The 25,691-nt window shown below is 36.8% G+C and overlaps 1 protein-coding gene across 2 annotated transcripts in view; it reads left to right on the top strand.

Annotated features, from left to right (window-relative positions):
• Window positions 1-25,691, top strand: part of TDRD9 (tudor domain containing 9) — a 65,129-nt gene that overhangs the window by 27,224 nt on the left and 12,214 nt on the right. Inside the window, exons 6-25 of one of the 2 annotated variants that reach the window (XM_085061246.1) lie at window positions 1,065-1,145; window positions 3,488-3,652; window positions 7,937-8,037; window positions 8,813-8,871; window positions 11,835-11,886; window positions 12,041-12,125; window positions 12,849-12,906; window positions 13,462-13,566; window positions 15,234-15,331; window positions 15,682-15,813; window positions 16,432-16,594; window positions 16,678-16,741; window positions 17,225-17,288; window positions 17,929-17,973; window positions 19,446-19,499; window positions 20,188-20,304; window positions 21,108-21,215; window positions 23,169-23,269; window positions 23,917-24,090; window positions 25,304-25,415. In XM_085061246.1, coding sequence (XP_084917372.1) covers window positions 1,065-1,145; window positions 3,488-3,652; window positions 7,937-8,037; window positions 8,813-8,871; window positions 11,835-11,886; window positions 12,041-12,125; window positions 12,849-12,906; window positions 13,462-13,566; window positions 15,234-15,331; window positions 15,682-15,813; window positions 16,432-16,594; window positions 16,678-16,741; window positions 17,225-17,288; window positions 17,929-17,973; window positions 19,446-19,499; window positions 20,188-20,304; window positions 21,108-21,215; window positions 23,169-23,269; window positions 23,917-24,090; window positions 25,304-25,415 — 1,938 coding nt within the window. The remainder of the gene's footprint in view (window positions 1-1,064; window positions 1,146-3,487; window positions 3,653-7,936; window positions 8,038-8,812; window positions 8,872-11,834; window positions 11,887-12,040; window positions 12,126-12,848; window positions 12,907-13,461; window positions 13,567-15,233; window positions 15,332-15,681; window positions 15,814-16,431; window positions 16,595-16,677; window positions 16,742-17,224; window positions 17,289-17,928; window positions 17,974-19,445; window positions 19,500-20,187; window positions 20,305-21,107; window positions 21,216-23,168; window positions 23,270-23,916; window positions 24,091-25,303; window positions 25,416-25,691) is intronic. The other variant, XM_085061247.1, reaches the window with a different exon arrangement.

Here is a 25,691-nt window from a genome sequence, read left to right as displayed (position 1 = left end):
GGAGAACAGGTTTATGCAGAGATTTTTCAAACTTCATTTTCTTGGGTGCTGCAATTTGAACTGATGCTGTTGGCTTGTCCTGCTTCTTTCAGCAGCATCCATCTGTCAAGATGATGTGTGTTTTGCTTCCCCGTTCAGAATTCCTGTCCCTACTGTTGCCCATATGCCAGCTTTTCCCCCTCCCATACTACAGACATTGTGATCTTGAGTCCATAGTCACTGTTTTTAACAACTGGCTGTTCGCCGTGACATTTTTAATTGCAGGTCTCATCCCACTTAGAGTACTGCAGACATTTAGGAACATACTTAAACAAACTAGGACCAAAAGTCTTGACTTATTACAGCAAAACCTTACTGTCAGCCTGAAAACTACCTTAACTAAATTTGGTTTTGTAATGGGACAGTATTGAATATAAGTCTTTATATTGTGTTAGAGTAGATGAATGTTGAGATGAATGTTGACTTGTGAAGGCTGAGCTCCAGAAAAAGCTGCTGCACTTCATACGTTTAAACTGTAATTCAATAAAGGGATATGCTCTTCATGGATAATGTTGGGAAGAATTATTTGCTGAAATGTAAGGAGCAGTCAGAAAGCTCAGGTGCCAGGATATATAAAGAATTGGGTGTAAATTAGTGTTTTGGAAAGCAGTTGAGTATTTGGATCATAGCTGGAAGCCATTGGGAATAAGGCACATCTGTTCAATTTGCTTAGTTTTCAGACAAACTTAAACAGTCCTTCCTGGATTATTTGGGATCTTACCAGTACAATTGATCTACCTAGTATCAGTAATAGAGCTCAAGATTGATTTTTCTAGTCATTATTCTAGATTTTCATAATTTAAGAGTGACATGATTTCCTTGAAGGTGCTGTAGTCATCTGAAGACTCCTGGGATTTTAAAGTGGTACTAACATGCGTAGTGGCAAAAGGTGTGCTTTCTTCTGTGAAAATGTATTGTTATTCCAAGTTACTAAAATAAAACATAAAATTGAGTAGGAAAGTAAGAAATTGTCAAAAAGAAGAGGATGTATTAATGAAACTTAAATTGTGAATAATGTGTTCCAGGTGCATGAGCGCACAGAAGAAATTGATTTCTTGCTCTTGGTGACCCGTAAACTGTTGTGTACAAATTCACAGTCTGTAAAGGTGGGTTCAAACTGCATTCTGATATTTTTTCTTGCAAGAAAATTTTTGCATGTCTGGTATCTATGAAGGCCCTACTTTAAAGAATTTTCCACAGATTACTATGTTACTACTTTTTACTAAAGTATTATTTAGTTTGCCACTCCTCATAAGTGAGCAAGCTAAGGGGCATTCTTATCCTGGCTGCTGTAATGTGTTCTGAGAGACTTCTTTTTTTTTTCCCCCTCATGTTAAAATGCATTAGTTTCTAAAGCCTGCTTAAGGCTAAAAAATGCACGATGGATATTTGACTAGAATTACGTATTGGGTATTGAGGGCAGTGCTTATCCTTGGTTAAAATGATAGCATTAACTCCTGGAAATACTGAGCCTTTTTAAGTGGGACGACATATTTGAAGAAATAGCAAAAGACGAGAAATGCTATATTGTAATTTCTGGGCAGAACTCGTAGTAAAATGTGGCTGAGGTTTTTCTCTCCATGTTGGGCAATTCTGCTTTGTACTGAAGCAGAGTTTGCAGACATTTAGCATGACATGTTTAGTCTTTGGGGTCCCAAAGTAATGAACTCTTGAAATGTAAAAATTTAAATACAAGTGCTGGAGCTAGGCTAAGTCAGTATCTTTCTGTGCAGCTGTTTGGGACTGCAGATACTTTGTGAGACTATATGTCTCTAAAGTTCTTCAATTAATTGTTCAATGTGAATTTTTCTGTTCAAAATAATCTAGGTTGGCTGTTCTGTTGCCATTGGAAGGGTATATGTGTCCTTACGGGCACGTTAATTCAAACTTTGTATTTAGGTCTTCCAAACATGTTGTCACTGAAAATGCCTTTCAGTTGGCATAGGGCATAACTGTGCACTTCACATCTTTCACTTCTTATCCCTTTTCATGCTGATTTAGATTTTAGAGAAAACTCTTGTGTTTAAATTCAGGGACAGTAATGTGAAACTATTCAGCCTTTTTTTAGCAGTTGGCTCTGCCTGTTGAGAAGAGCAATAATTTGATCAAGCTGAGTTTGTGAGAAGTTTGCCCTTGATACTGATTTTCTGGTTGGCAATTCCCAATGGCAGGAATTCCTACAGGCCCTGTCTTTTCTCTTAGAAAACATTTTTCTGTTAGAGGTTCTTGAAGTATTTTTTATTTTCCTCTGTAATTCCATTTCAGTCTCTCAAAATTGTCACTGAAAAATTTTATCCCCTTTATATTGTTCTCTGCAGTTGTTTCTGCAGATGACAGTTTTTTCATACTCTTCAAACCTGAGACAGACCTATATTTGAGGGGGTGGGGAGATGAGATGTCCCTTTGAATTTTTTTTTATGTTGAAGAAGGTGAACTCTTGATCTCAGTTGCTGGCCTTTAGCAGAGCGGATAGGCTGTTCAGTTTGAATTTATATACTAAGCCCAGTGTCTCCTACTTCATCCCTTTTCAGCCCCTTTTGAAAAACTGTAAAGGAAGGGAGCTTTGATATGGCAAATTAATTTAGAAAATGTCAAGTTCTCTTCCAATTCTCCCTGGATCCATGAAACAAAAGGGTGCAAGGATCCCCCTTTAAGAGAGGAAACAAAGCATTTTTAACTCAGGATGGTATGAAATACATGTGAGCTGTTTGTTTCCTAGTTTGGATGTCGCATACCTCAGAAGTAGCAGGTCATTCAACTCTGCATCAACTAACAGGAGTTAGCTGAGTGATTCTGATGCACTGAGGACAAGATCTACCTGCTGAACTATCTAAACTATGTTGGATTTTCTGGCAGATGGCTGCTACAGATTATTATTTTTAGATCACAGAGAACACACTCTTGCTGGGATAGGGTTGTTGAAAGAAAACTTGAGACTGAGTGGCTCTGTTGGGTCAGACCAATCAGAGCAATTTTCCATAAGGACTAGTTGCAGTTTTTGGTATCATCTAGTGGGTCTTTGGACAAAGCCATGCTGTGCAAGTAGTTTTGGACTGCTTGATCTTGAACTGTCGTCTTTAATTACCCTCTGTTCTGATGTGTTCATCTGCCATGTTGGTGATAAGTGCTGAATTTCTGCTTCAGGAGTGAATCAAACTCTTGATTCAGTTTTGTGGTCCTTCAGGCACTCGGTTAAGAATCTGTCATTTCTGTCGAGTTTGGAAGGATTCCATGCAGATTAGAGTCCAAGGATTGTCTAGGAAAAGGAGTAGTTTAATATTCCTTGCCTGTAAGAATTTAGTTTGATTGTCTTAAACGTACTTAGGCTACATGCCTTAGTAACCAGAATTAGACTATTTAGCATAAAGAGGAAATGGAGGTTCCCATGTAACAGGATATTTTGTGTTAAAATTAATGCTTTACATTTGCTATACCTGTCTTTTAACAGATAATACTGATGTCTGCTTCCATCAACCCTAAAGAATTAGCTGATTACTTTGCACTTCCAGTTCATAATGGTGTGAATCCAGTCTGTGTATTTAAGGTTGAAGGCAGACCTTTTGCAATTGAAGAATATTACCTGGATGATTTGAAGGGCAGTTTTGATTTTGAGGTATTGTAAATCTAATTTCATTTCTTTGGACATAAGAAGTTGAAACAGTTGAAAACCGTGTAATAAAATGACAAATAGCCACTTTACCATTGCAGTTTTAGATAAGAATTAATGTATGATGATAAAACAGGTGTCTTCTTACCAGCAGTATGGTTTCTTTCATGTAACAGAAACATTTCAATAGTATGAGGTATTTTGTTTGATAGTTTGCATTCAATATGAATGGTGTAAAAGTCTGTGCAGGAGGTAACATACAAAGATTTACAGATCTCTTTGAATATAGCTGACAAAATCAGGGAATATTTCCTGAGTTCATTCATGTTGGTGTTATGTATCAAAGGCAGAAAGTGCTATGAAATGAAGAGAAAACAAGCATTTATGATTAGAACTTTGATGTTATCAGGTTGGTGTTACTACCAGCTGAGGCTTTCCTTTTTTTTCTTTTTTTTTTTTTTAATTTTAAATAGTGCCAGAGATGTTATGCATTAGTTTTGAACATATTTCTATTGTAGCCATGTAGGCCACCATGGCAAATGTATAATTTTGAGTAATGAAAACATGTTAGAATTAAGAGATAGCTCTCAGACCTCTGGTGGGCAGTGCTGGAGTACTGCTGCTCTGCTGCCTGAGGAGGGTAGGTACTGGCTGAAGATGTGTTTGCTTTATCAATCTTTAGCTTATAAACTGCACAGAATGTATTTTGTATGTTTTGTTTGTAGAGCTCCTGACATTATAGCAAGTAGCTCTGTAGGCATCAGTTAATGAAGGAATGAATGTAAATATGAGTTAATCTGTTTTCTGTGGTTTTATAATAGCAGTTTGTTTTACATTGGAAAAACAGCTGTGTAGGAATTCATTTGAGTTGAACTCTCAGTATTATGGTTTAAGGCAAAATAAACAGGTTAAAGCAAAGTAGAACAAATGCACTCAGGCCAATATTATGATATCCACTCTAAAAATAACTGGGATGTGGGTGTAATTGTTGGTCAGTTTTGATAATTCAAAACACTCTTAAAATGTTATTACAATGAAGAAAGTGGGGGATGCACTTAAGCTGCAGTGGGTGAACACACTGTTATTATTCAGCTTTCATCTGTCAATTCTGCAGAAAATAAAATGACAAAATAAAACAGGTAGTTTGAGAAACCCAGAAGAAAATAATTCCTCATGCTGTACACAGCACAGGCATTGGTTATGCCTTAGCAAAGGCAAGCTAAAATAAAAAGCTGTCAACTGTTGAAGTTTTAATGCAAACAAAAAAATGAACTCAATGCTTATAACAGTTGGTCCATCAGTATTTATACATTAGTATGGCAGCTTAGACAGATAATGTGGAGATTATGTAATACATGGGGTTTTCTAAAAGATGATGATGGCAAAAAAGAGATAACCAAGAAATTGAGTAAGAAGTTTACTTCAGTCGAGTTGTATTTGTCATAGCTGCACTTGGAGCTGAATGTCAACTTGCACACCTTTCACCTCAGAGATCACGAACAAAGGAACTGCTTTCAGAGCTTAGGCCTTTTTATACATTTTATTTTTTCTGTGTTTTCCTCTGTTTCTTTATCTTCTGTTGTCCTATCTGTAGCCATTCTGTTGTTCAGCAGGATGGGGAGAGTATGTTTGTCCAAGAGGTTTCTTGTGCCTTAAGGCAACAACAGAAGCACATAAGTGCTCTTGATTTTCTCTTTTTTAAATGTGTACTAAAAAAGGATGAAATTGAATTATAAAGCACTGATTCTTGGTCTCGATCTTGTTTCTTATGGTGCTGTATGTGAAGATTTTCTCTGAATACTAGTTACAATTAAAAAACTAAAATGTGGAAGGTCTAAGATGATTAGTGTAACATCCTAATAAAATGAAAGTGGAATGTGAGTGTTAAGACAGTTAATGAGTTAATGCTGCCATATGGAGGCAGGGGCACATCTTTCATCATACTAAAATCTAAATCAAATAACTGCCTGAGGTACAGGCTTCAGGCTTTTAGTTCTTGATGTTTTATTTGCACCTATAAAAGCCTGTAAAACTCACGTAAAAACACAGCAGTTAAAAATAAATGTAGTCTTTGCTACTTAGATAAACAGAATTTTTCTAAGGTTCCTTCTGATTTTAAAAGTAATAACTATAAAACCGAATTACATAAATCTTTAATAATTTCTTATTTAAAAAAGAGCATCTCAGTCAAAATCAGTTTAGTCCTTTGTAACTGTCTCTGGGCTGTGAGGTGTGAACCTTTGTCCCTTCTCAAAAAACATTAAAAATTATTGTCTGTTACTGTATAAATGTAGAATTCTTTTCTGAATCCTGCTGAGCTCTTGGCTTTAATACATCACTCATTTCTGCCTGTGATAATGTTCTAAAACTGTGCTTAAAACCAAATTTTTTTTGGGGTAGTTTTGACTTGAATAATTTGGGAATTCATTAATGCCGTTGTGATTTAGAAGATGAATAAAAATGCTAGTCATTATTTTTTCCTGTGTATGCCTGTCTGCAGTAAGCCTTCTGCTGTGGCTAGACAGACATCTAGCTGAATCAAAGATAAAGCTTCCTACTTGAATTACTTCATTTGCAGGAAAGAATAAACATAAGAGGGAAAGAAGGGAGAAACATTTTTCAGTGTAGCACTGCCTTACCCTTGCTCAGATACCTGGGTTGTTTATAGAAGTACTGTGTAATTGGTGAGCATTGGTTTATAAAATGTAGTTTTATTTGTCTTTTGGCATAATGGGCTTTGTAAACTCGTTGTTTTGGATGTTTAACAGAATCATGATTTTGTGATATCAGCAACCACCAAGCCCAAAGGAATCATTGAAACAGAGGTTTTATGAAAAATGCATGAAGACTTTATCTCTAAGCAATTTTAAAGCTAGTTTTGTAAATGTTTGCTTATTGTTCTGGATAGTGTTGGAGATCTAAAATGGAAATTAAAAAAATTAAGCAAGGTGCAAAAATACAAGTAGTTAAACTCCTTCATATCCACGAACTGGAATCAGAGTTTTTATGGAAGGTAGTGAGCTGCTGTCAAAAGCTATTCTGATTATGTTGTATTATTTCAGTCAGGTCTGACTGGGCTTTTGGATTTGCTGTTTGTCACATTGTTACCTTTTGTTAGGAGCGATGTGGAAGCCTTGTCACCTTAAAGAATACTGAGGGTATGATCAGTGACAAAATTGAAAAGACAAATTTGACAGTTATTTAAGCAGGGATAGTACAAAACAAAAAAAATCTTATGTTCAGACAGCCCAGAAGAGATAACTTGCTTAGATTTTTCACATATATTGGGGCAGAAATCACATTGAAGAAAACAGTCAAGTATTTTTGAGGTTTCTCATGGGCTAATGAAGCTGAGGACTGAGGCTGCAGTAGCAAATGCTCTTCTAAATCAGTGTTGCCAGGTTGGTGCTAGAAGCAGTGCTTTTGTGGATGTTATGAGCTCCTTTGCAAAGGGAAACTGGTAGAAAAAAGAAACTGATTTCATTTGCATAGTTTAGATAGTTCGGTTGTCTGTGATTTTAGCTCTCTGAAACACTTGGTCCAGTAAATTTGTATGTGAACAAGCAGTGTCCAGTTTGTGCTAGAATGAGGAGAAACTCTGAGAATGAGAGGTGAGCAAAGTTTAGAAACAATTTTCTCTACAAGGAAACAGTGTGTAGTACTGTAGACCTTTTTCAAAGCAGGTCTAGTTCATTAAGCATTTTATTTTAAAACTGGAAAGTGATTAAGTTACTCTCTTTGCTCTGAAGACTTGATATTTTGTGTTCTTAAATACCAAAGCATTGAGTTTGCTAGAAAACAGTGTGGACAGAATCATCATGGTTTTGTTGAGTGCAACAGAACAGTAGGTGACCAAAAACACAAGACCCATTAAATGTGAAAATGAGAAAGAGGTACATGATTTATGTGCAGTCAGCTAGAGAAATACCTTTTGTAGTAGCTGTGGGAAGCCCTGTACCTTCCTTGCACAAATTTCTCCTTGTCATCCTGTTTCCATGGGTTGTGATCAGTCCCACTTCAGGGTAAGGAGTATGTCCTGCAGACAAATGGAGTGTGGCCTAGTGCTTCAGCAGGTAAATATCAGAGGTATTTCTTTAATATTAGAATGGTAGGATGCTTGAAGAAAAATATATTTCTAGAAGGTAATAAGTGCATCAGATGAAGTTTTTTGTACAAGCTTCTGTACTGGATCAGTTTTAATTGCAAGCGCTTGATAAATTGAAATACATATGTGAAGTACAGTCTTTTAGCCTTTTATACTGTGTTAACCTCATTACCTTCTGCAAACAGCTTTCTCAGAGCCTGGGGGAACCAGCGGTAGAACAGAAAATGTATCAAGTCGCAGTGTCTCTGATTCAGTCATTTGATGAGTTTGAAGAGAGGAGCAATAGGTAAGATACAGTTCAAGATCTGGAATCAGAGGCTCTTGGGGAAATGAGCAGCTAATTAAGCAACAGCAGCAGCCCATAGTTATTAGTGTAAACTTAATTTTACTTGCATCTCTGCCTTTATTTTATGTGTTTGTTTGATTTGTACCCTGTGTTCCTAAAGCGCACTTCATGCCCTGGAGTGTGAGTGACCATTCAAGGCAGCCATGTCATATGGAAACTGTATTCTTTGCTGTAGACCAGAGCTGAGGATTATTTAAATCAAGAATGAAATCCAAGTTATTGTTCCATATTATAACCTAAAACATACATTAAGTCATGTAAAAAAAGTATAAAAACTAGCTGGTGATTTTCACTGGCTGTGTAATGCCTTAATGTCATTTGAAATAAGTAAATATTGGATTTTGCTGCTCTGTGTTTTGTAAATCGGTGCGTAGTATCTGAAAATGTAATAAAGTTGCTTCTGCAACTTCAGTCTAACTCTGAGGGTGTATTAAGTAACCTAACTGATTATTTTCATTGCAGAATGAGAATGTTTCTGTTTTGTCATAGTCAGATGAAAAAAACTAAATCTGATGCTCTGGTTCCAATGTTTATGTACTGCGTTTTTCAGAAAGAAGAGTTGCAACTAATGGTTGAAATTTCATTTCTTCAGGAAGTTTAAATAATGATTGTTACAAAGAATGTGCAGTTCTGCTTGTTCTTCCAGAATAAAATAACTTGGGGTAATGAAGTAGACTGAGATCGTGAAACTAATGAAGCTGCATTTTCTTGTTAGGGAGAAAAAGAGCTTGGGTGATGCATTGGAACGTGGCAGCGTGCTCGTGTTTTTACCAGGTGAGTATATGTCTTAATAACTTTCTTTTTTGTTATTTGTCATCTAATGAGCTTTCTTCTGGCACTTCATCTAGGGATTTATTAAACACATACTTAAATTGGTCTGTTTGGGCCTTTTTTCTTGGAAACTTGTTTAATTGTGACAATAATTGGAAAAGCTGTGAGTCAAAAATTAAGATTTTATGTATTTTAAAAATAATAAAAATAATAAACTTAATTCTATAGTTAATCTACAGAAATGCAGTTGCTCAATTTTTTAGTGCAATTATTAATTACTATATGAAGTTCCTCGGATTCTTTTAGAGACATTTTATCTGCATATAGTGTAGTCTTTATTCAGATGGTTGTTTTAAAAGTTAAAATTCACTTTTTTCTTTCCATGTACATTGGTTGGTGTAGTTGGCGTGCTCTGAAACACACATGATGACATAGCAGTTGATTAGAAAACTGGTTATACATAGTTATAGTCTTCTGTAAAGAATAAAAACAAAGTTGTCTGGCACAAAAATTACTGTAGGCTTTTGCTTTGACTGTCAATCTTCTTTGAACTCGTTAGCTGGATTTTAGATGCAGTGTAACTAGCCTGCAGACTGGTTTCCCTGAGCATTGTAAATCTGTTACCTAGTGGTTCCAAGTATTATTTTACTTCATGAGCTGAAAATTTGTTGTTGAAAACTTGGAAAAGACTTAGTTGTGTTCCAGTGGAGAGTCACCTTGAAGTCCAGAGCAGCTGTTCCCTTGGACACAGTGAGGTCTGTCCCAGCCATGACTTTCTAACTCTGTAGCATCTTTATGAATGTCATCTCCCTGCTGTGTTGAGCTTAGGAATATCCAGTGCTAGGGCTGGAAGAACAGCACACAGCTCAAAGATACACTGCACTTGCAGAGTAGCTTTCAGTGGAGAGTGTTCAGAGGCACTGGAGCTGCCTTTCTTGGAATTACCTTCGCTATGAAATTAATGAGTAGAAGGAATTCATTGTGTCAATGTAGGGCCCATTCCAGTTTGTGATTAATAAGGTAGGGAGACTGTTGCCTCTGGCCTCGGATACTGGTGTTTGTCTGGAGTGTTTTCAGATCTCCTCAGGGCCTCTGAGTCTTTATTTCAGGCTGAAGTTACCCTTCTAGCACTTTGAAATCTTAAATCTTTATCTTTCACTTTGAGGTTTTTTAGTTTGGTTTGTTTTTCAACTGTGCTGCTATCCTGATGGCTTATAACTGCAAGTGATACGCTGATTTTTTTTTTGTTTGTTTGTTTGTTTAAATGCATTTGGTAAATTTGTGGAAAACTGTGCAGGTAGTGCTTTCTGAATGAGCTGGCACACTCAAGTTTGTGTTTTGTTTGTGCAGTGTTTGACCTTGTCTGGTTTTAAACTGGATACTCAAAACTGATCCTGAACACAGGATTAGCAAATACCCCTTGATATTTTCCTCACAAATGTTTTTATACAGAACTGGAGAAAGGGGGAGGAGAGCCCTCAGTTTACAAGAGGGCAGCTGAGACAGAGCTTTGGGTTATTTTTACACATTTAACACCCATATTTAGGATGTTGGTTTGAGATGCTTAGATTTTTGAGTGCTAACGATTACATAGCATTTTGAGCATTAAACATAACACTCCCACTGACTTGTCAAGTTGAGTGTGCAGCAGCAGCCAGAAAGAGCAGTGCTGTGCTGAGCATGCTGTTAAGTGATTTGTGCACACTGACTTTGTGGAACTCAGTGATGGGGCAGACTGTTTCCAGAAAGCAGCTGCAGCTGTCTCAAGTAGGATGCCGTGTTTTCCCTTTCAATTGCTTGTCTTGTTGACTGCTTAATTTTTTTTTTTTAATGCTACCAAGTCTAATTCTTTAGAGATAAATACCCTTCAGTACTCAGCTCTCCTTTGGTTCTAGAACTTGTCTCTCTGTAGGTAACAGGGGATACAAAGTCCCATGTTAAACTGTGGAGTAATTTTCTTAACTTACAAGCATGAATGTGTTCCAAGTGATCTAATTTTATCTGTTCTACTTCTGTTGATCTCTGTTAGTCTGTTTTATGTTTTCTTTTCCACTTCTTCCTGCCCCACTCTCCTTATTGTCCTGCTATGTTTGCCAAACAGATGTTGTCACTAGTACCCATTTCATTCCAAGACCTTTGTCTCCTGGTGGGATCCTTGTGTTCTGTAGGCGTCATGGTCAATCAACTCTTGTCATTTCTAGAACTGGGCAGCAGATACTGCCTGCTGTGTCTAGTCAGTAATTACTAGAATGATTAATAATTACTGTTAACAGTGATGATGCAGAGTCTGCTTTGCCAGACATGGATCAAACTTCTTTTAGTTGTTCATAAAAACAGCCTCCAGGGAAGTCCAGCATTGGACACGTTTTTGAAAATGGGGCTTTGGGCATTGAAGTGTCAATAAGAAGAAAACTCAGCTACTCAGAAAGGTTTATATCTGTGGAGGTATTCAGGAAGATAGAAAAAAATCCCTTAGTTGTAAGATTTCCCCTGGCAGATGTGAAATGCATGCCCCAGAAAATATAGGCCCTGGAACGGCCAAAGGTGAGGTTGCTAAGTTTGGTTTTTTTTTTTTTTTTTCCGTGATCCTGCTCTTTGAAAGAACTTGTTTTGGCTTGAATACCGAGTTTTAGCCTAAACCAGACAGATATTCAGCATGTGCTGAGTGTTGTCTGTTGTCAAAAACTGAAACAAGGGGCAATAATGGGATATTGTCAAATGGCCTTTATATCTGCTGTTGCACTGTCACTTTATTAAATGTAAAATTAATGCCAAATGGTTCTTAAAAAATTGACTCACGGGGTTTCAGTGACTTATTATTATGTTTGCTGTTTAACTCTTCTGCCGTTTTATTACATGGTGGAAAAGAGGTAATAATGACAGGCGATGAATAATTGAAATAGATGTTTTAGAATTGTTCCTGATGAGTAAAATGAAAAATAAACTCATGATTACTTTTTCCCTAGGTTTAGGTGAAATAAGATGCATGCACTCATGCCTCTCAGATAAGTGTAAAAGGTAAGTTGGACCACATTTGTTTCTGTTCAGTGAAACCTGAACATGAGTCTTTCAGCTGTGTGAGTTCTAAGTACGTAAGAGGGTTTAGCACAGAAGTGTAATCAACTTTCATATTCTTCCATCAGTAAATATTTCACTAATATGTTTTCTTTAGGTGGCAAGTGTACCCACTTCACTCAGGTACGACACTGGAGGAACAAAATAAAGTATTTTCAGCTACAGTTCCTGGCTACAGAAAAGTAAATATTTTTAAACCCATTACTTTTTTAAAGCATGTGAAACCTTTTGCTACTAGAGTAATAATAGCAAATAATAATGTATTTAAGTAATGTTAGCTGTTCTAACTCAAACCATTTTGTGAGGACAAAGCACTTTTGTTTTTCCTTGTGTAAACTGATGGCCTTAGCAAGCTGTTGTTCTAACTGGTGTTTAGACCTCATGACAAGTGAGTTAACTGGAAGTTACCTTAAACTGTTGCATGATGCTGGTTTTGTCCTTCAGAATGGTTTGTGCATGTTGATTTTTGCACCTGCATGACAGGAGAGTGCTGTTGGTGGCACTGAATAGTGAAATAGCCCCCCAGTATGGGAGACTGACCCACTTTGTACTCCACATTTTGGCTGCTGCCTTGGTTTTTCTTCGTCTACTATCACTAATAGAGTATTGCTGCTATTAATGTGATGTTTTGTTATGGCAAAGGTACGAAGAAATATTTCCATTCTTCCTCTGTCTGGGCCTGTGCTATACAACTTTATTGTGCTTTTTTGAGCTCAGAACAAGAAAATAGATTTTTTTGGTATCGCCTTGTGTTGTATTGCACTTTTTAATATGCGGAGCAGAAATGCTGTGTTGCCATTACATTTAGATTTCTTCATAGCAAGTTGGGTTCTTCATGTAGAAATATTAATACTAGTAATTTGTTGTTCATGCATTCATTGCTCATTTTTCGCTTCAAAACTCAGGTTATTCTAGCTACCAACATAGCTGAGAGCTCTGTAACAGTTCCTGATGTTAAGTATGGTAAGTAATCTCTATCTTGTAATTCTGTATACACTGTATTTATAATATTTTCCAAACTTGTGCTAGGTTAGGTCTCCATGATATGCCACTGTTCAAATCACTGCTGTTGGAGTGCTGAATTCCTTCTTTCACAACAGAGAAATCTGAATATATGAACAAGTAGAGCTACTGAGTGGGAGGTTGGTTTTAATTTTCACTAGGGGGTAATTTAAAATGCAGTAACAAGCAGAACCTCATGTCACAAGTTAAGCTTTTTAATCACATTTGGACTATATTTTGAAATAATTGCATCAGTTTAAGGAAATTTTCATACAGAGTTTCTAAATGCAGAAATGATTGCCTTTTAATGATTGTCATCTACAGTGATTTGCTGTATTTATGGTAAAATCTATTAGCAGTTTGATTAATATTCAGAATATCCTGGGTCTGGTTGCTTACAAATCTGGTGTTCTCTTCAAAACTTGCTATTCAAGTTACTCAGACTTTTCTGATAATACAGGTTATTCTTATGCATTTCTTTCCACTGCCATGAGGAATTTTTTTTCTTACTTGCAGTGATAGATTTCTGCTTAACTAAAAATTTATATTGCGATAAGGAAACCAGTTACCCAAGTCTGAGACTTTGCTGGGCATCTAAAACAAACTGTAATCAAAGAAAAGGTAAGATGGCAGTAGGTAATGCAAAGGCATTTTAGAAGCTGACCTTCATGGAGAATTCTTTGTTGCTTTTTATTGTATTAGGAAAAAGAACAGATTATTTTCGCCATTAATACTTGATGAGTCTTTACCGTTAATACTTGAGGAGTCTTCAGGATATTACAATGTGGTTAAACAACTACGCATGTTTAATTATTTTGCTCAAGTGTATTTTCAGATGAGTGTTTTGTATTTCATTGAAAAGTATAAAATTCACGGACTATGGATTCTTCATTTTTTAATAGTAATTTCTTTGTCATGGGCCATTTTTAAAAAGGAGAGATAGGTATTGCTGGGCATTTATCAACTGCTTGTGAGTTTCACCAATAACAGAAATTTTCATGTATATATGTCACTCTCAAATGCGCTGAAATATCCACAGCAGTGTTTTTAGTTTAGACCCAGTGTTCATAGCACAAGGATAAATAAAATTTCCTATTGGCTCTTCTAGTAAGACAATCCTCTTAAATATCAAAATCTTTTTAGTTTCAGTCAAAACCAGTGCTAAATAAATTAATAGCAGTGACATTTTCAGATACAAAACCACTGTTATTTTTAAGTATTATGAGGTCTTCACAAGTACAGCTGGGTGCCAGGTGCCCACCAAAGCTGCTCTATTACTCTCCTCAGCTGGACAGGGGGAGAAAAATGACAATAGAAGGCTCAAGGTTTGAGATGAAGATGGAGAGACCACTTAACAATCACCATCACAGGCAAAACAGACTCAGCATGGGGAAATCAGTTTAATTTTATTACCAAACAAATCAGTCTGGGGTAATGAGAAATAAAGTCAAATCTTAAACACCGTCCCTGCACCTCCCGTTCCCAGGCCGGGATCTGCTCCCATTTTCTCTACCTTGTCCTCCCTAGTGGTGCAGGGAGATGGAAAATGGGGACTGTGGTCAGTTCACCACACATTTCTCTCTGCTGCTGCTTCTTGCTCACACTCCCGGCTCACAGTAGGCTCTGTTGGATATGAGGGAAGCTTCCAGCAGCTTGAACTGTGAACCCCAACATGTATTTGCATTTGTTTCAGGGTCAGCGTAGGTTAACACAACCAGCCAGTGTACAACCAGTAGAAGTAGCATTTTTAATAGAAGACTTGGACTTGTTATGTATGGGACTTAAAAATATGGCATCATTCTCTAGAGTATCCCACAGAGGAGTACCCTTTTGTTTGTTGAAGTGAGCAGTGTTTGGGTTTTTGAAGATGGACCTCTGAATGATTGTGTTTTCTGTAAATAGTAGATCATAAAGATAATTTACTGTTTATCATTGTATCTTAAAAGTTGTTTATATTGAGGATTATTTTCTAGCTATAGAGTCAAATAGGAAATGCCTGTTCAACTGAGAAAAATGGGTGTTGATTTGAGGGCAGTTATGTGAAAGAGGTATTTCAGTGAAATACTTACGTAATACTATTGTTAGTTACTGCTACTATGAAAGCAAAATGTTTTCATCCTAACCTTAAGTGTCCGCTGGGCCTGTCTGCTGCAAGAGAGCAGAACACTGCTCAGCCTGCAGCATCAGCTGTCGTGTGCTGTTCAGCTGCCCAAAGGGTTTGTAGATGGATGGGTTTGGAAAAACACTTGAGCACTTTAGAAATTGGTGATTTGTTCTTTTATGTGAAGGTCGTGCTGGACGTGTTTCCAAAGGGTATTGTTACAGGCTTGTACACAAGGCCTTCTGGGCAGACTGTATTCCAGAGAAGTCAGAGCCTGAGATGCTGGTAAGGCTTTTGGGTTTAGGGTTAGGTTCTTTTTCAGGCATTTAGTCATAGCAGAGAAGCTTTGCTTTACTTTCCATGAAGACAGTTGGAATAGTCACTAATAGCAGTGACTAGAATTCACCTTGATGATTAACTGACAAAGATCATTCCACATAGTTTCCTTATAGAAGGAGATCCATTGCAGCAGTAAAATTAATGTGGATTAGAAATAAGCAATTTGCTCAAAAGAAAAAACCCTAGCTGTACAAAATTAATTTAAGAATTGTAAACTTTAACTTACTTTTTCATATGAAACACGTTGTCACACTTCCCATGGGGGGAAAGTAACAGTAATCTTGTCTTCTCTTCAGCATTGTCCATTGGGAGCTACGGTCTTAAAATTAAAGAGGCTTGATATAGGGGAACCAAAAGCCTTGCTGGCAACAGCTCTTTCTCCACCCAGTGTAGGTGACATTGAACACACAATACTTCAGCTGAAAGAGGTAGGCTTCCTTTTAATGTTGTTAAAGTCAGGGTAATAGGAATGTACTGCAGAAGTAGTTTTCTTTGTATTTAAAGTAGTAGTAGCCTTAGTTGGAACCTCAAATATGAGCTATGTCTAGAGAATCTTTCACACCTTGATTTGTTGTTGGGTTACCATCCTCTTGAGCATAGTTTCTCTAGTTAAATCTTTAAAACAAGACTATAATTTAATCAGGGAGTAATGATAGTCTTTGAGGACTAGCATCTATGGTGAGAAAGAATAGAAGAATAGAGAAAAACAAACTTGAACTCTGTAAGTGACACTGTTTATGAATAATAATAAATCACACTCTTACACCATGTGATGTGTAGAGGTCAGCCTGAAGATACACTTCTCACCTGTACAGGGAAGATGGTGATTTTGATTTTCAGTTATAAAGTGGATAAGGGGTAGAATCTTCATAGCATTAAACTTTTTGTCTTTTTCAGAGAGCATAAGAAACAATATTTGCATCATTTGTAGCTTGATTTTATGTCCAGTATATGTAGTAGCTTTGGTTTCAAAAGTACCAGGCTTTAAAAATTGTCTAAGGTTTACTTAGTCAGCTTTTACAAGTGAAAAATTTCAATTTCTCTAGCTGGGAGCACTTACAACCTGTGTGCAAACAGAAGAAAATCTGCATGATGGTGAGCTGACTTTCCTAGGAATGGTATTGACACAGTTGCCAGTGGACCTGCATCTTGGGAAATTGATAGTACTTGGGCATGTCTTTGGTTGCTTGGAGGAATGCCTTATTATAGGTAACTGAAAGAAGAACATGTGAGAACAGTTCTCTAAAACCAAATTACTGGCAGGTTTTCATTTTGATTTGTCTTTGTTGTAGCTGCAGCACTGTCTACACGGAATTTCTTTGCAGTACCTTTCAAAAAGCATGTTGATGCATACAGGTAGTACCCCAGATGTTTTACACCTTCCTAACTACGTTTGGGAGCAGAGGGCAAAGTTGATCACTCAGTATAATTTTCCAAGTAATGAGTCTAATTTTCTGTTAAAGTACCAAGCAATGCAAAAAGAAGCTTTTCCAGGTAGCTGATAGTGGAATATATTTATTTGGAAATACAAATCACAGCGCTAACTCATCATTTCCTGAGCACAGAGCCTGATTTTTCAGCTTTGTCTTTTTCATAGGAATGTGTGGCAGTGTCTATTAAAATGGTTTTTAAAATAGCTAGGACAATTATTTGTTATTATCCTGCTTATACAGTGCATCTCCTTCAGTGAAGAGATGTGAATAAGTCATTTTAATAGGTGTATTGATAATGTTTGTTAAAGACATGTACAGTTTTAATAATGAAGCATTCTGAGCTGTGTCATACACGCAGTGTTTGAAGAAAGTATTTGTTGCTAATACATTTTGTTTGCATTGATAGGAAAAAATTGTTTTTTGCTGGGAATAGTAGGAGTGACTGTATGGCAATTGTGAATGCATTTAGGGTAAGTCTTTTTTTCCAGCTTAGATTACAGTGAAATCTGATAGACCACAACAAAGATTCTCACCTTTGTAGGGATCAGTCCAGCATTTGTGCTTTGCAGTTGTTAAAAACATCATATTACTGCTAGCTACATATTGATATTTTTTGCAGTCTCTGTTCTACTGTGTAAAGTTCCAATTGTCTCCACTGTAATAGCCAAAAATAAAATGCCAGAGATGTGGTGATGATCGTAGATTGTTTTTAACCAAGGAGAGTTTGAACTGGTAAATTCTACAACAGAATGAGTTTGGTGATCTTGCTCCAGACTACTTAGGTTTGGCTTTGTGAGGTTTTTGTGCAAATGCCATGTTTTGGTACTCTTGGAAGTTTCCTAGCCCAGTACCATGGACAGGGGTTGATTCCTGCAGGTAGAGGCAGAGCTGGTACAGTACAGCATAGGCTTCTGCTTGAGGAACTGGGTTTGCAAAATCCATAATTTTATATTATACATGCTCTGGTGTGTTCTGTAGTCTTCTGGAGAGTCCAAAATCTTCAGCTACTGCTTTAATTTATTAGTTTTTTTAAACGTGTTGCCCTTGAGTCAAAACTGACTTGCTTTCTACTCTGCTTTGTGTCTGAATATTATACCACTCTTTTCGTAGGCATGGCAAGCCTGCAAACAAAAAGGAAAGCTGAGAAATCCCATGGTTAGTTAAACTTTATTTCTTCTTCTCTGTTCAAGGTTGGTGATTTCAGTGCTGGAGTACTTTATTTTCATAGTAAGGAGGTTTTGCTAGCAGTGTTTATTTATAATAATTATGACTTTCCATAAGTAAATGGAAGGATGGGCTTTGAGAGAAGATGAGTATTTGAATCCAGTGCAGAGTTGTTTGAAGACAATCCCATATGTAGTCCCTTTCACAGATGAATCAACAGTGGCCAGAGGGTTTGAAATCCACCCTAAAAAGGGAAATTGAGCTGTTGTTGAAATATTTCTAATACGCATAAGTGTCTCTGTTTTTTTAAACACACAGATTTCTGCTGCCTCAGAAAACCCTGAAAGATGGAAGATGTTAATGTGCATCAGTCACAAAAACCAGTAGCATGCACACAGTTATTGCCTCCAGTCTTTCTTTTGTGTGTACAAGAGAAAACCTTTTTTATTTCTTCTGTTCTTTCAGAGTGTAGCATCTTTTATGAACACCAATGCATAACATACACTGTGTTACAACAAGTAGCCAAGGTGGCCAGAATCTGATAAAATTGTGCATTCCGAGTAAGAAGTTCTGAGTGTTTTGGAAGTGTTCCCAGGATGCCAAGAAGGCCAATGGCATCCTGGCTTGGTATCAGCAATAGTGTGGCCAGCAGGACCAGGGCAGTGATTTTCCCCCTGTACTTGGCACTGGTGAGGCCACACCTCGAGTCCTGTGTAGAAAGTACTGTAGGATATTGAGGTGCTACAGTGAGTCCAGAGAAGGGCAGCAGAGCTCAGGAAGGGTCTGGAGCACAAGTCCTGTGAGGAGCAGCTGAGGGAACGTGGAGTGTTTAATCTGGAGAAGAAGAGGCTCAAGGGAGACCTTATTGCTCTACAGCTGCCTGAAAGGAGGTTGTAGTGAGTTGGGGGTTGGCTCCTTCTCCTAAGTGATAGAAGGAGGGAGGGAAAATGACCTCAAGTTGCACCACGAGAAGTCTAGGTTGGAATTAGGAAAAATTTCTTCACTGAAAACATTGCAACAGGCTGCCCAGAGAAGTGGTGGAGTCACCATCTCTGGATTTGTTCAGAAGGCGTGTGGATGTGGCACTTGGGGACATGGTTTAGTGCTGGGTTAATGGTTGGACTTGAGGGTTTTGGAGGTCTTTTCAAACGTTAACATTCCTATGATTCTCTCTAGGTGTGGATCTTAAAGTAGGGTTTTTTTGTAGCAACACAGAGGAGTTGGACTTGTGGGTTGATATGGAAAGTTAAGATGCATTGGTGATAACCACAGTATAGTTTTAGTCAAATACATAATTGTCTCACATATTCATACGTCATAATGCTTAATATGAATGCAGAGAAGGCTCTGAAATGTGATTAAATTCTTCTGTTGCTATATGTAACTATTATTTGTGTCCATGTAGAAGAACGCGAGATAAAGTTTACTAGCAAAAGAAAAAAGTTTCTAACTTTGTTTTTCAGGAAGAGCTTGAGTGGGGTCGATCAAATTGTATTCATATAAAAAAGATCAAAGAGGTAAGATTAAATAGGTAGTAGTTTTTATAAGCAGGAAGACTTAACTTTCCTTGTTCTCTGTAAGTGTTAAGATCTTGGGTAAGACTACTGTGTTTTGTATCTGTCAATATATATAGATGTATGTTTCCTTAAAATGAAGTATGAATTTAGATGAAAGGAATTTTCCTTTTATTAGGATAAACAAAGTGGTGTTAAATTATTAATCGTTTAACATATTTTTAAGAAACTTCCAGTGTTATTTGCTAGTTTCATAGGTTCCTCAGATCACTGGTTGTGGTGTGACTGCTGTCTGTTGTTAAATAAATTTTGTCTTCTGATTGGGAAAACTAAGGAAATACAGCTACATAGTAAGGCCTGGACTTGAGAACTTGTGGAGCTTTGCTGCTAACATTAGTGCAGCAATTAATGACAACTCTGCATCACAATGGGCTTCCAGCTTAATGTGATATATTGAAGGGAAAATAAGTAAAATGCCTGAGTAACTGATTAGCAGAATGGCCTTGACCATTATTTCACCAGTTCATACTTTTGGCATGAGCAATGTGGGGCAGTGTTCAAAAAGCACGGGAAATAAAAAATAAATTTTGATAGCGGGCAATTGTCTGGATAAGAAATGACAATAGAATTTGTTTCACTTTGTTGGTTGGGTTTGATCCATTTTAAATGTAACTTAGAGCTCAAATTTCAGGTGTCAGAGTTATTTCACAACTTGAAAAAGCGAGTCAGTGCATTTAACATGCATGTTAAAGCCCAGCCATCTCCTATGGACCAGGAATATGTGTGCAAACAACGCTTCATTTTGCAGGTAATGCTTTATTGTCATGAAGAGATGTTATTTACAAAGATTGCAGCTGAATTTTCCTATACTGATATTGATGGAACTAGTATAACACTTGTGTTTGAAAATTCTCTGTGTATGTTGAGAGTTTGGGTAGAAAAAGAAAGTAATTTTTGGCAGTGTATTGGCAATGTAGAAGGACAATTAATGTTCATTATTTGAAAATTATATTATCCCTTTTTTGAAGTGCTCTATTTGAGCACTAGCTTGGTTAGTTAGTAGGGAGCATGTGCTGGGAATTTTGTCTTCCAGCTATTTTAACTTTGTCAAATTTCCAATTAAACTTCTTGTCTTATTTGGACTAATCAGCAGTGATTTTATTTTCACAGACCTATTTATTGTTTCAGTGGCAATTGGTTTAACTGTGTAAGCAGTGAGTTTCTTGGAGCTGAATTGTTAAATATTGTAAGATGCAGCCTGAAAACAGAACAATTTACCTATAGCTGTTTTGTGTGAATTTATTTGAATTGAGGCTCTTGAAATCAGAACTAACAATTACAGTTTTCAAGGAATAGAACAGAGCAAGTCTGCATACAAAAGCATTAAAATGTTGTAGAATTGTTCCAGAAATTGAGCTCTTTTTATGAAAGTACGTTTTTAGGAATTGGCTTGAATTTGTGTTTAGTCTGCAGTTCCAGTAATTCCTGAACAGGGACAGGAAAAATACCCATCTGAAGATCTGTTGTTGTCTCTTCATGTTGCCAGTGTATCTCATTTCAAGAAACTGAATATAATCTGCTGTGTTTCACAAAATATTTTCCTGATTTCAGGTGGCAATAGCTGGTGCTTTTTATCCGAACTACTGTACTTTTGGAAAATGTAATGAAGAAAGTGCCATGAAAGACCTTGCTGGCAAAGATCCAAAAACCACTGTAATGGTATGTTAAGAAGGGTAATGACTTAAGTAAGAATCAGGTAATAGAAATACAGAGTGTTTGGGTGGTATTTTCAAGTTCTGTTCTGTCTTGGGCAAGGACAGAAATAATTACCTACTCTGATCCTCGCTTGGTGAAGTCTGTCCCACCTCCCTTTCTTTCAGTACAATAAACATTGTGTAGGTGGGCAATTTTAGAAGAATTCCTGAGAACTGCCTCCATGCATTTGATTGCTAGTCTTGCACAGGCAAACAACTTAACAACTTCCATCGAACAAATAAAATATCTGGAAAAATAGAACAGGACTATCAAGGGTACTTTTTAAGGAGTACTTAAGTAATGTGTTGTTGCAACTTCAGTGTTACTTTTTTTGTAATATCCTGCTTATTAGTGCATGGCATACATGCTTTTTGCTTTAAGGTTCCTCAGGTGTTGCACTGGGCTTTTTTTATCATCTTGTAAAATTGGTTTTTATCTGATTGCATAAGTGCAAGTTTAAAATGGTGTGTTAATTTTGCAAAACTGTGCAGTCTAAGCTAAGAAAATGTTTGGTGTATCTGCACTAGGAATAACACTGTAAAACAGCCATGACCTGTGCCAAAAGAAACCAAACCTACAAGGAACCTCAAAGAATAGACTTTTATTGGTACAAGAGAAAATAGTTAGATAAAAAGGTAGCAGATAAAGTCAGAAAATCTTGTTGAGAAGGGATTTTTTGTGCTTCATACTATTTAAGGATATTGAAGCTAAATATCAAATGAGACTCAATCTTGACCAGTCACATGCTGTGCCCCAGCAGCATTGATAAATATTAAACTGGTAGATTTAAAGACCTACTTCCTTTTAATGTATTTAACTCTTGATCTGCTCATACATCAACTGCTTGTTACCGTGAAAAAGGAAAGAGTAGCTGCTGTGTCTTCATCAGTGTAAAGGATCATCTTGGGCACAAGTGCTGCAAGTTCCTCAGACTCTCACTTTGAGAGGCTCTTACCAGCCATATGCTGCTCCTAATGGTTTGCTGAAGATATAAAAGACAATTAAAACTCCCACTGTTTGGTCTCTCTGAAATATCTTCCCTTGAGGCAGTTTCTGAAGTCTGACCTAGACCATAGTTTTGACCAGCAGCTGGTCTTACTACTGTAACTTCAAGGCATAGGAACATTGTGAAAAAATACTGTGGTTTTTCCAGTCTAAAGTTGTAAGAGCCAAAGAAAAGGATAGGCAATTTCATAGGCCCTGAAAAATAGTTCAAAGTCTCAGAGTTTGAAATTGCTAATCAGGAGTTAATGATTCTGTATTAAATCAAGATCTTCTGTGAGATATTATTAAGAAAAAGTTAGAAAAAAGGACACGTGGCTCCAGTTGCATATTATTAATTGTGAAAGTTTACATTGGAGTTACTCCTCTACACGAGGAAGACCAGGAGATTGCTCTTGTCATTCCTAAGAGGCATGTATCCATCTGAGAGAGCTTTCCAGTTGTGCAGATGTCCCACCATACCTCAGTAGTTCAATATGTGATAGGTTTTCCAGGATATGCAGGAGCTGTAGGTGCTTCTGTTTCCCAGGCTGTATACACTGTGTAGGATAAGGTTCCCAGTTGTGGTCAAGGAATAGTAGCATTCCAGTTCTTTCCTGTTACAAGCAAAATTAGAGATACTAGACAGCTTTTTGGAACAAGTATCAGATTAATGTGTATAATTACAAATTATTTTGCTTCATTTGTAGTTCATCTACTGGTTTGAAGTAGTAGGGCATTACTAGCAGCAAAATGATGTTTTTTACTGTCTTTCGAGATTTTTGAATGTACTATAGTATATAGGAATTTGTTGGAGTTAAGATTGTACATAATTATTGCAGTTCAAGTGGAGGAGAAAGCTAACTATTTAGGTGAACTTGAAAAGTGCATGAAAACAATTGAATGTATCCAAATGTAACATCTTTTTCTTGCCAGCTGAAGAACATTCCTCTCTATGGATATCTGTACCATAAACAGTTGCAGTCACTGCTTAGACAGTGTGGGCAGGTAAAATCTATTTCCTACAGTGGATCAAAGTAAGTATAAAATAAAGTATCCTGCCTTATGTTCTCAGTTACAAATCCAGAAATCAATTTCTTTGTCAGTGATGTACTGACAAATTTAGTTAATTTCTTCTCTCTTTGGAGTCAGTAACTTGTTTTTTATGTATTGGTTTAGAAGAGTTAAAAGAGTGGTTTTGAAGTTTGATGTACATTGGCTGAAATAACATTAGATAAGCTAGCTGAGGTAGAGTCTTCTGTTTTGTCTCTTCTGTTCTCTGTCAGTGGACCTTAATTGCAACTTACTTGTCTGTATTTATTTCTGTCTTTTATACTGAATTTAGCTCATTTGTACAGTCTGATGGCTTTTTTGAGCTGATGATCTAATTTTGGCCTATGACTGCCCAAAGTTGAATTCATGTAATGCTTCTTATTCCTTTTCCAATCTTTAATGCTTTTCTTATTCACATATATTTTCACATCCTTTCTATATGTGTTAAATTTGGCATGTCCTGGTGACAATGCTAGAAAGTTTTCTTATAACCCTCATGATAAATAAAGTTTTAAGGTACATAAGAGCAGACAAAGCCTGTGAGGAATTTATCTTTTACTGTTTGCTAGCCTGCTAAGATAAAGACAGGGAGAAAAAAAATTATTTTCTTTTTCTTTTTTTTTGTGAACAGGGCTTTTGTGGAGTTCTCCCGTAATCCAAAGGAGGCCTTTAAGGTTCTTCCCGAAGTGTACCTGGCAGTCAAGATGTCCCAACTGAAGATTCCTTTTGAGCTGTATGTTCATTATCCAGATGATATCAGAAGACAAGTGCAAGGTGCAGCAGCTGCAGGTTTGGAACTTGCAAGGTAATTGTATTGCATATGTAAAATGTGTTTCTTTGCAGCAAAATTAGGTTTGCTGGACTCAGTGGGAATGTCCTTGGAACTGTCACCAGGGAAGAAATGACAGGTTCCAAAAACAGATGTAAAATTTATCTAGGTGGAATGTTTTTGCAGGATTAGAAATGACATGATTGTTTTAAGTATTTATTTATGGTTTAAGGGGTTTTGCTGTTTAAGAGAATTCCGAGTATACAGTTGTACCCCCCAGGTTCTATTCAATTTCCTTTGGCATATGGAAATATGGATGTACACAGTTACTTCTGTTCATGATGGAGGCAACGTGGGGATTGCTATAACCAAAATCAATAAGGTTTGGCATTTGGGTGCAAAAAAGAGAGGGAGGGAGACAGAGCTTAACAAAAGAAACTGTGGGAAAACATAAGAACATAATAGGAAATAATGCTGAAGAATACAGTGTATTGAGTCTCTTTTGGTCCACACCTGCTTTTGCTAGGAAAATCTGGCATGGGTTTCATTGTTACTATATGCTGTGATTCTCAGCTTCAGGTCATACAAGTAACTTGGTAAAATGGCATTCTGACTAGCCACTCACCAGTCTGCAGCCATTTCAGTATTTTAAAACCAGAAATCTAGAATAGGAAGGCAGGAGTGAGCTGGGAAGGTTAAAGCATAAGTGAGTATTTCACTTCCCTTTGATTATACTTAGCTTTTACTTAAACATTTTAGTAGTTTCACTCTGCCCAAAACAGCATTTAAAATTTTTGTGAAAGTTAGTTCTTGAGGAACCCAAGTCTTGAGGAACCCAAAATTAAGTTCTTATCTTTTGTCAAGTAAAAGGAATATTTGATATATACACACTTAAATTTCTACATAAAAATCTACTGAATTTATATTTGTGTTTTTGTATACTCTTTTTAAAAATAAGCTTAGAAGAAATGCTGTAGCAAAAAGCCTCATAATTTAACCTTAATTCTTTCAATTTTTAATAAAGTGATGGCAGAGTTGTGTCCTGGTATGTATCTTCCTGTGTTTGGTTATATTGCAGTTACAGCAGTTACTCTGTAGTAATTTGGTAATTAATGTATTTGTAAATAAAAGTCAATAAGTATATAAATGTGTACTAGGGATACCTTGGGAAGCAGATGGAAGCAAAAAAAAGGATCCTCTTTAGTTTTCTCTTGTGAGTGAAGTATTTAGCATTTTTATTCCATTTTAGAGTAAATGTGGACTGTCAGAAGCAGACAGTGGAGCCTGTGGAAGTCTCATTTGGTGGTTTACAAACGTCAAAGATAATCCCAAGTCGTTTTCTGTCCATCAGGGTAACAGAGGTAGGAATGTTCTACATCTGAAGTGGATCATATCTAGTAATTAGTTCCTAGATAGCTTAGCAGAGATTCATATCTGACAAGTTTAAATTAAAACATTGGGTACTGATAATGCTTTTAGTGTAGAAGTGTCTGTAAGAAGCGTGGGGAATATTCTGAGTCTTATTTTTAGTAGTTCTTTGTTAAGCAGTACTCACATGTTTGCACTTGACAAAATGTGTGGGATTTGCTGGCAGTAAATGTTAGCAGCAAATAGGCATAAATGTAAAGAGGATTAAT

The sequence above is a fragment of the Lichenostomus cassidix genome, chromosome 5 (assembly GCF_008360975.1).
Source record: "Lichenostomus cassidix isolate B80296 chromosome 5, HeHo_3.0, whole genome shotgun sequence".
Classification (NCBI taxonomy): Eukaryota; Metazoa; Chordata; class Aves; order Passeriformes; family Meliphagidae; genus Lichenostomus; species Lichenostomus cassidix.
This window is presented reverse-complemented; position numbering and strand designations above follow the sequence as displayed.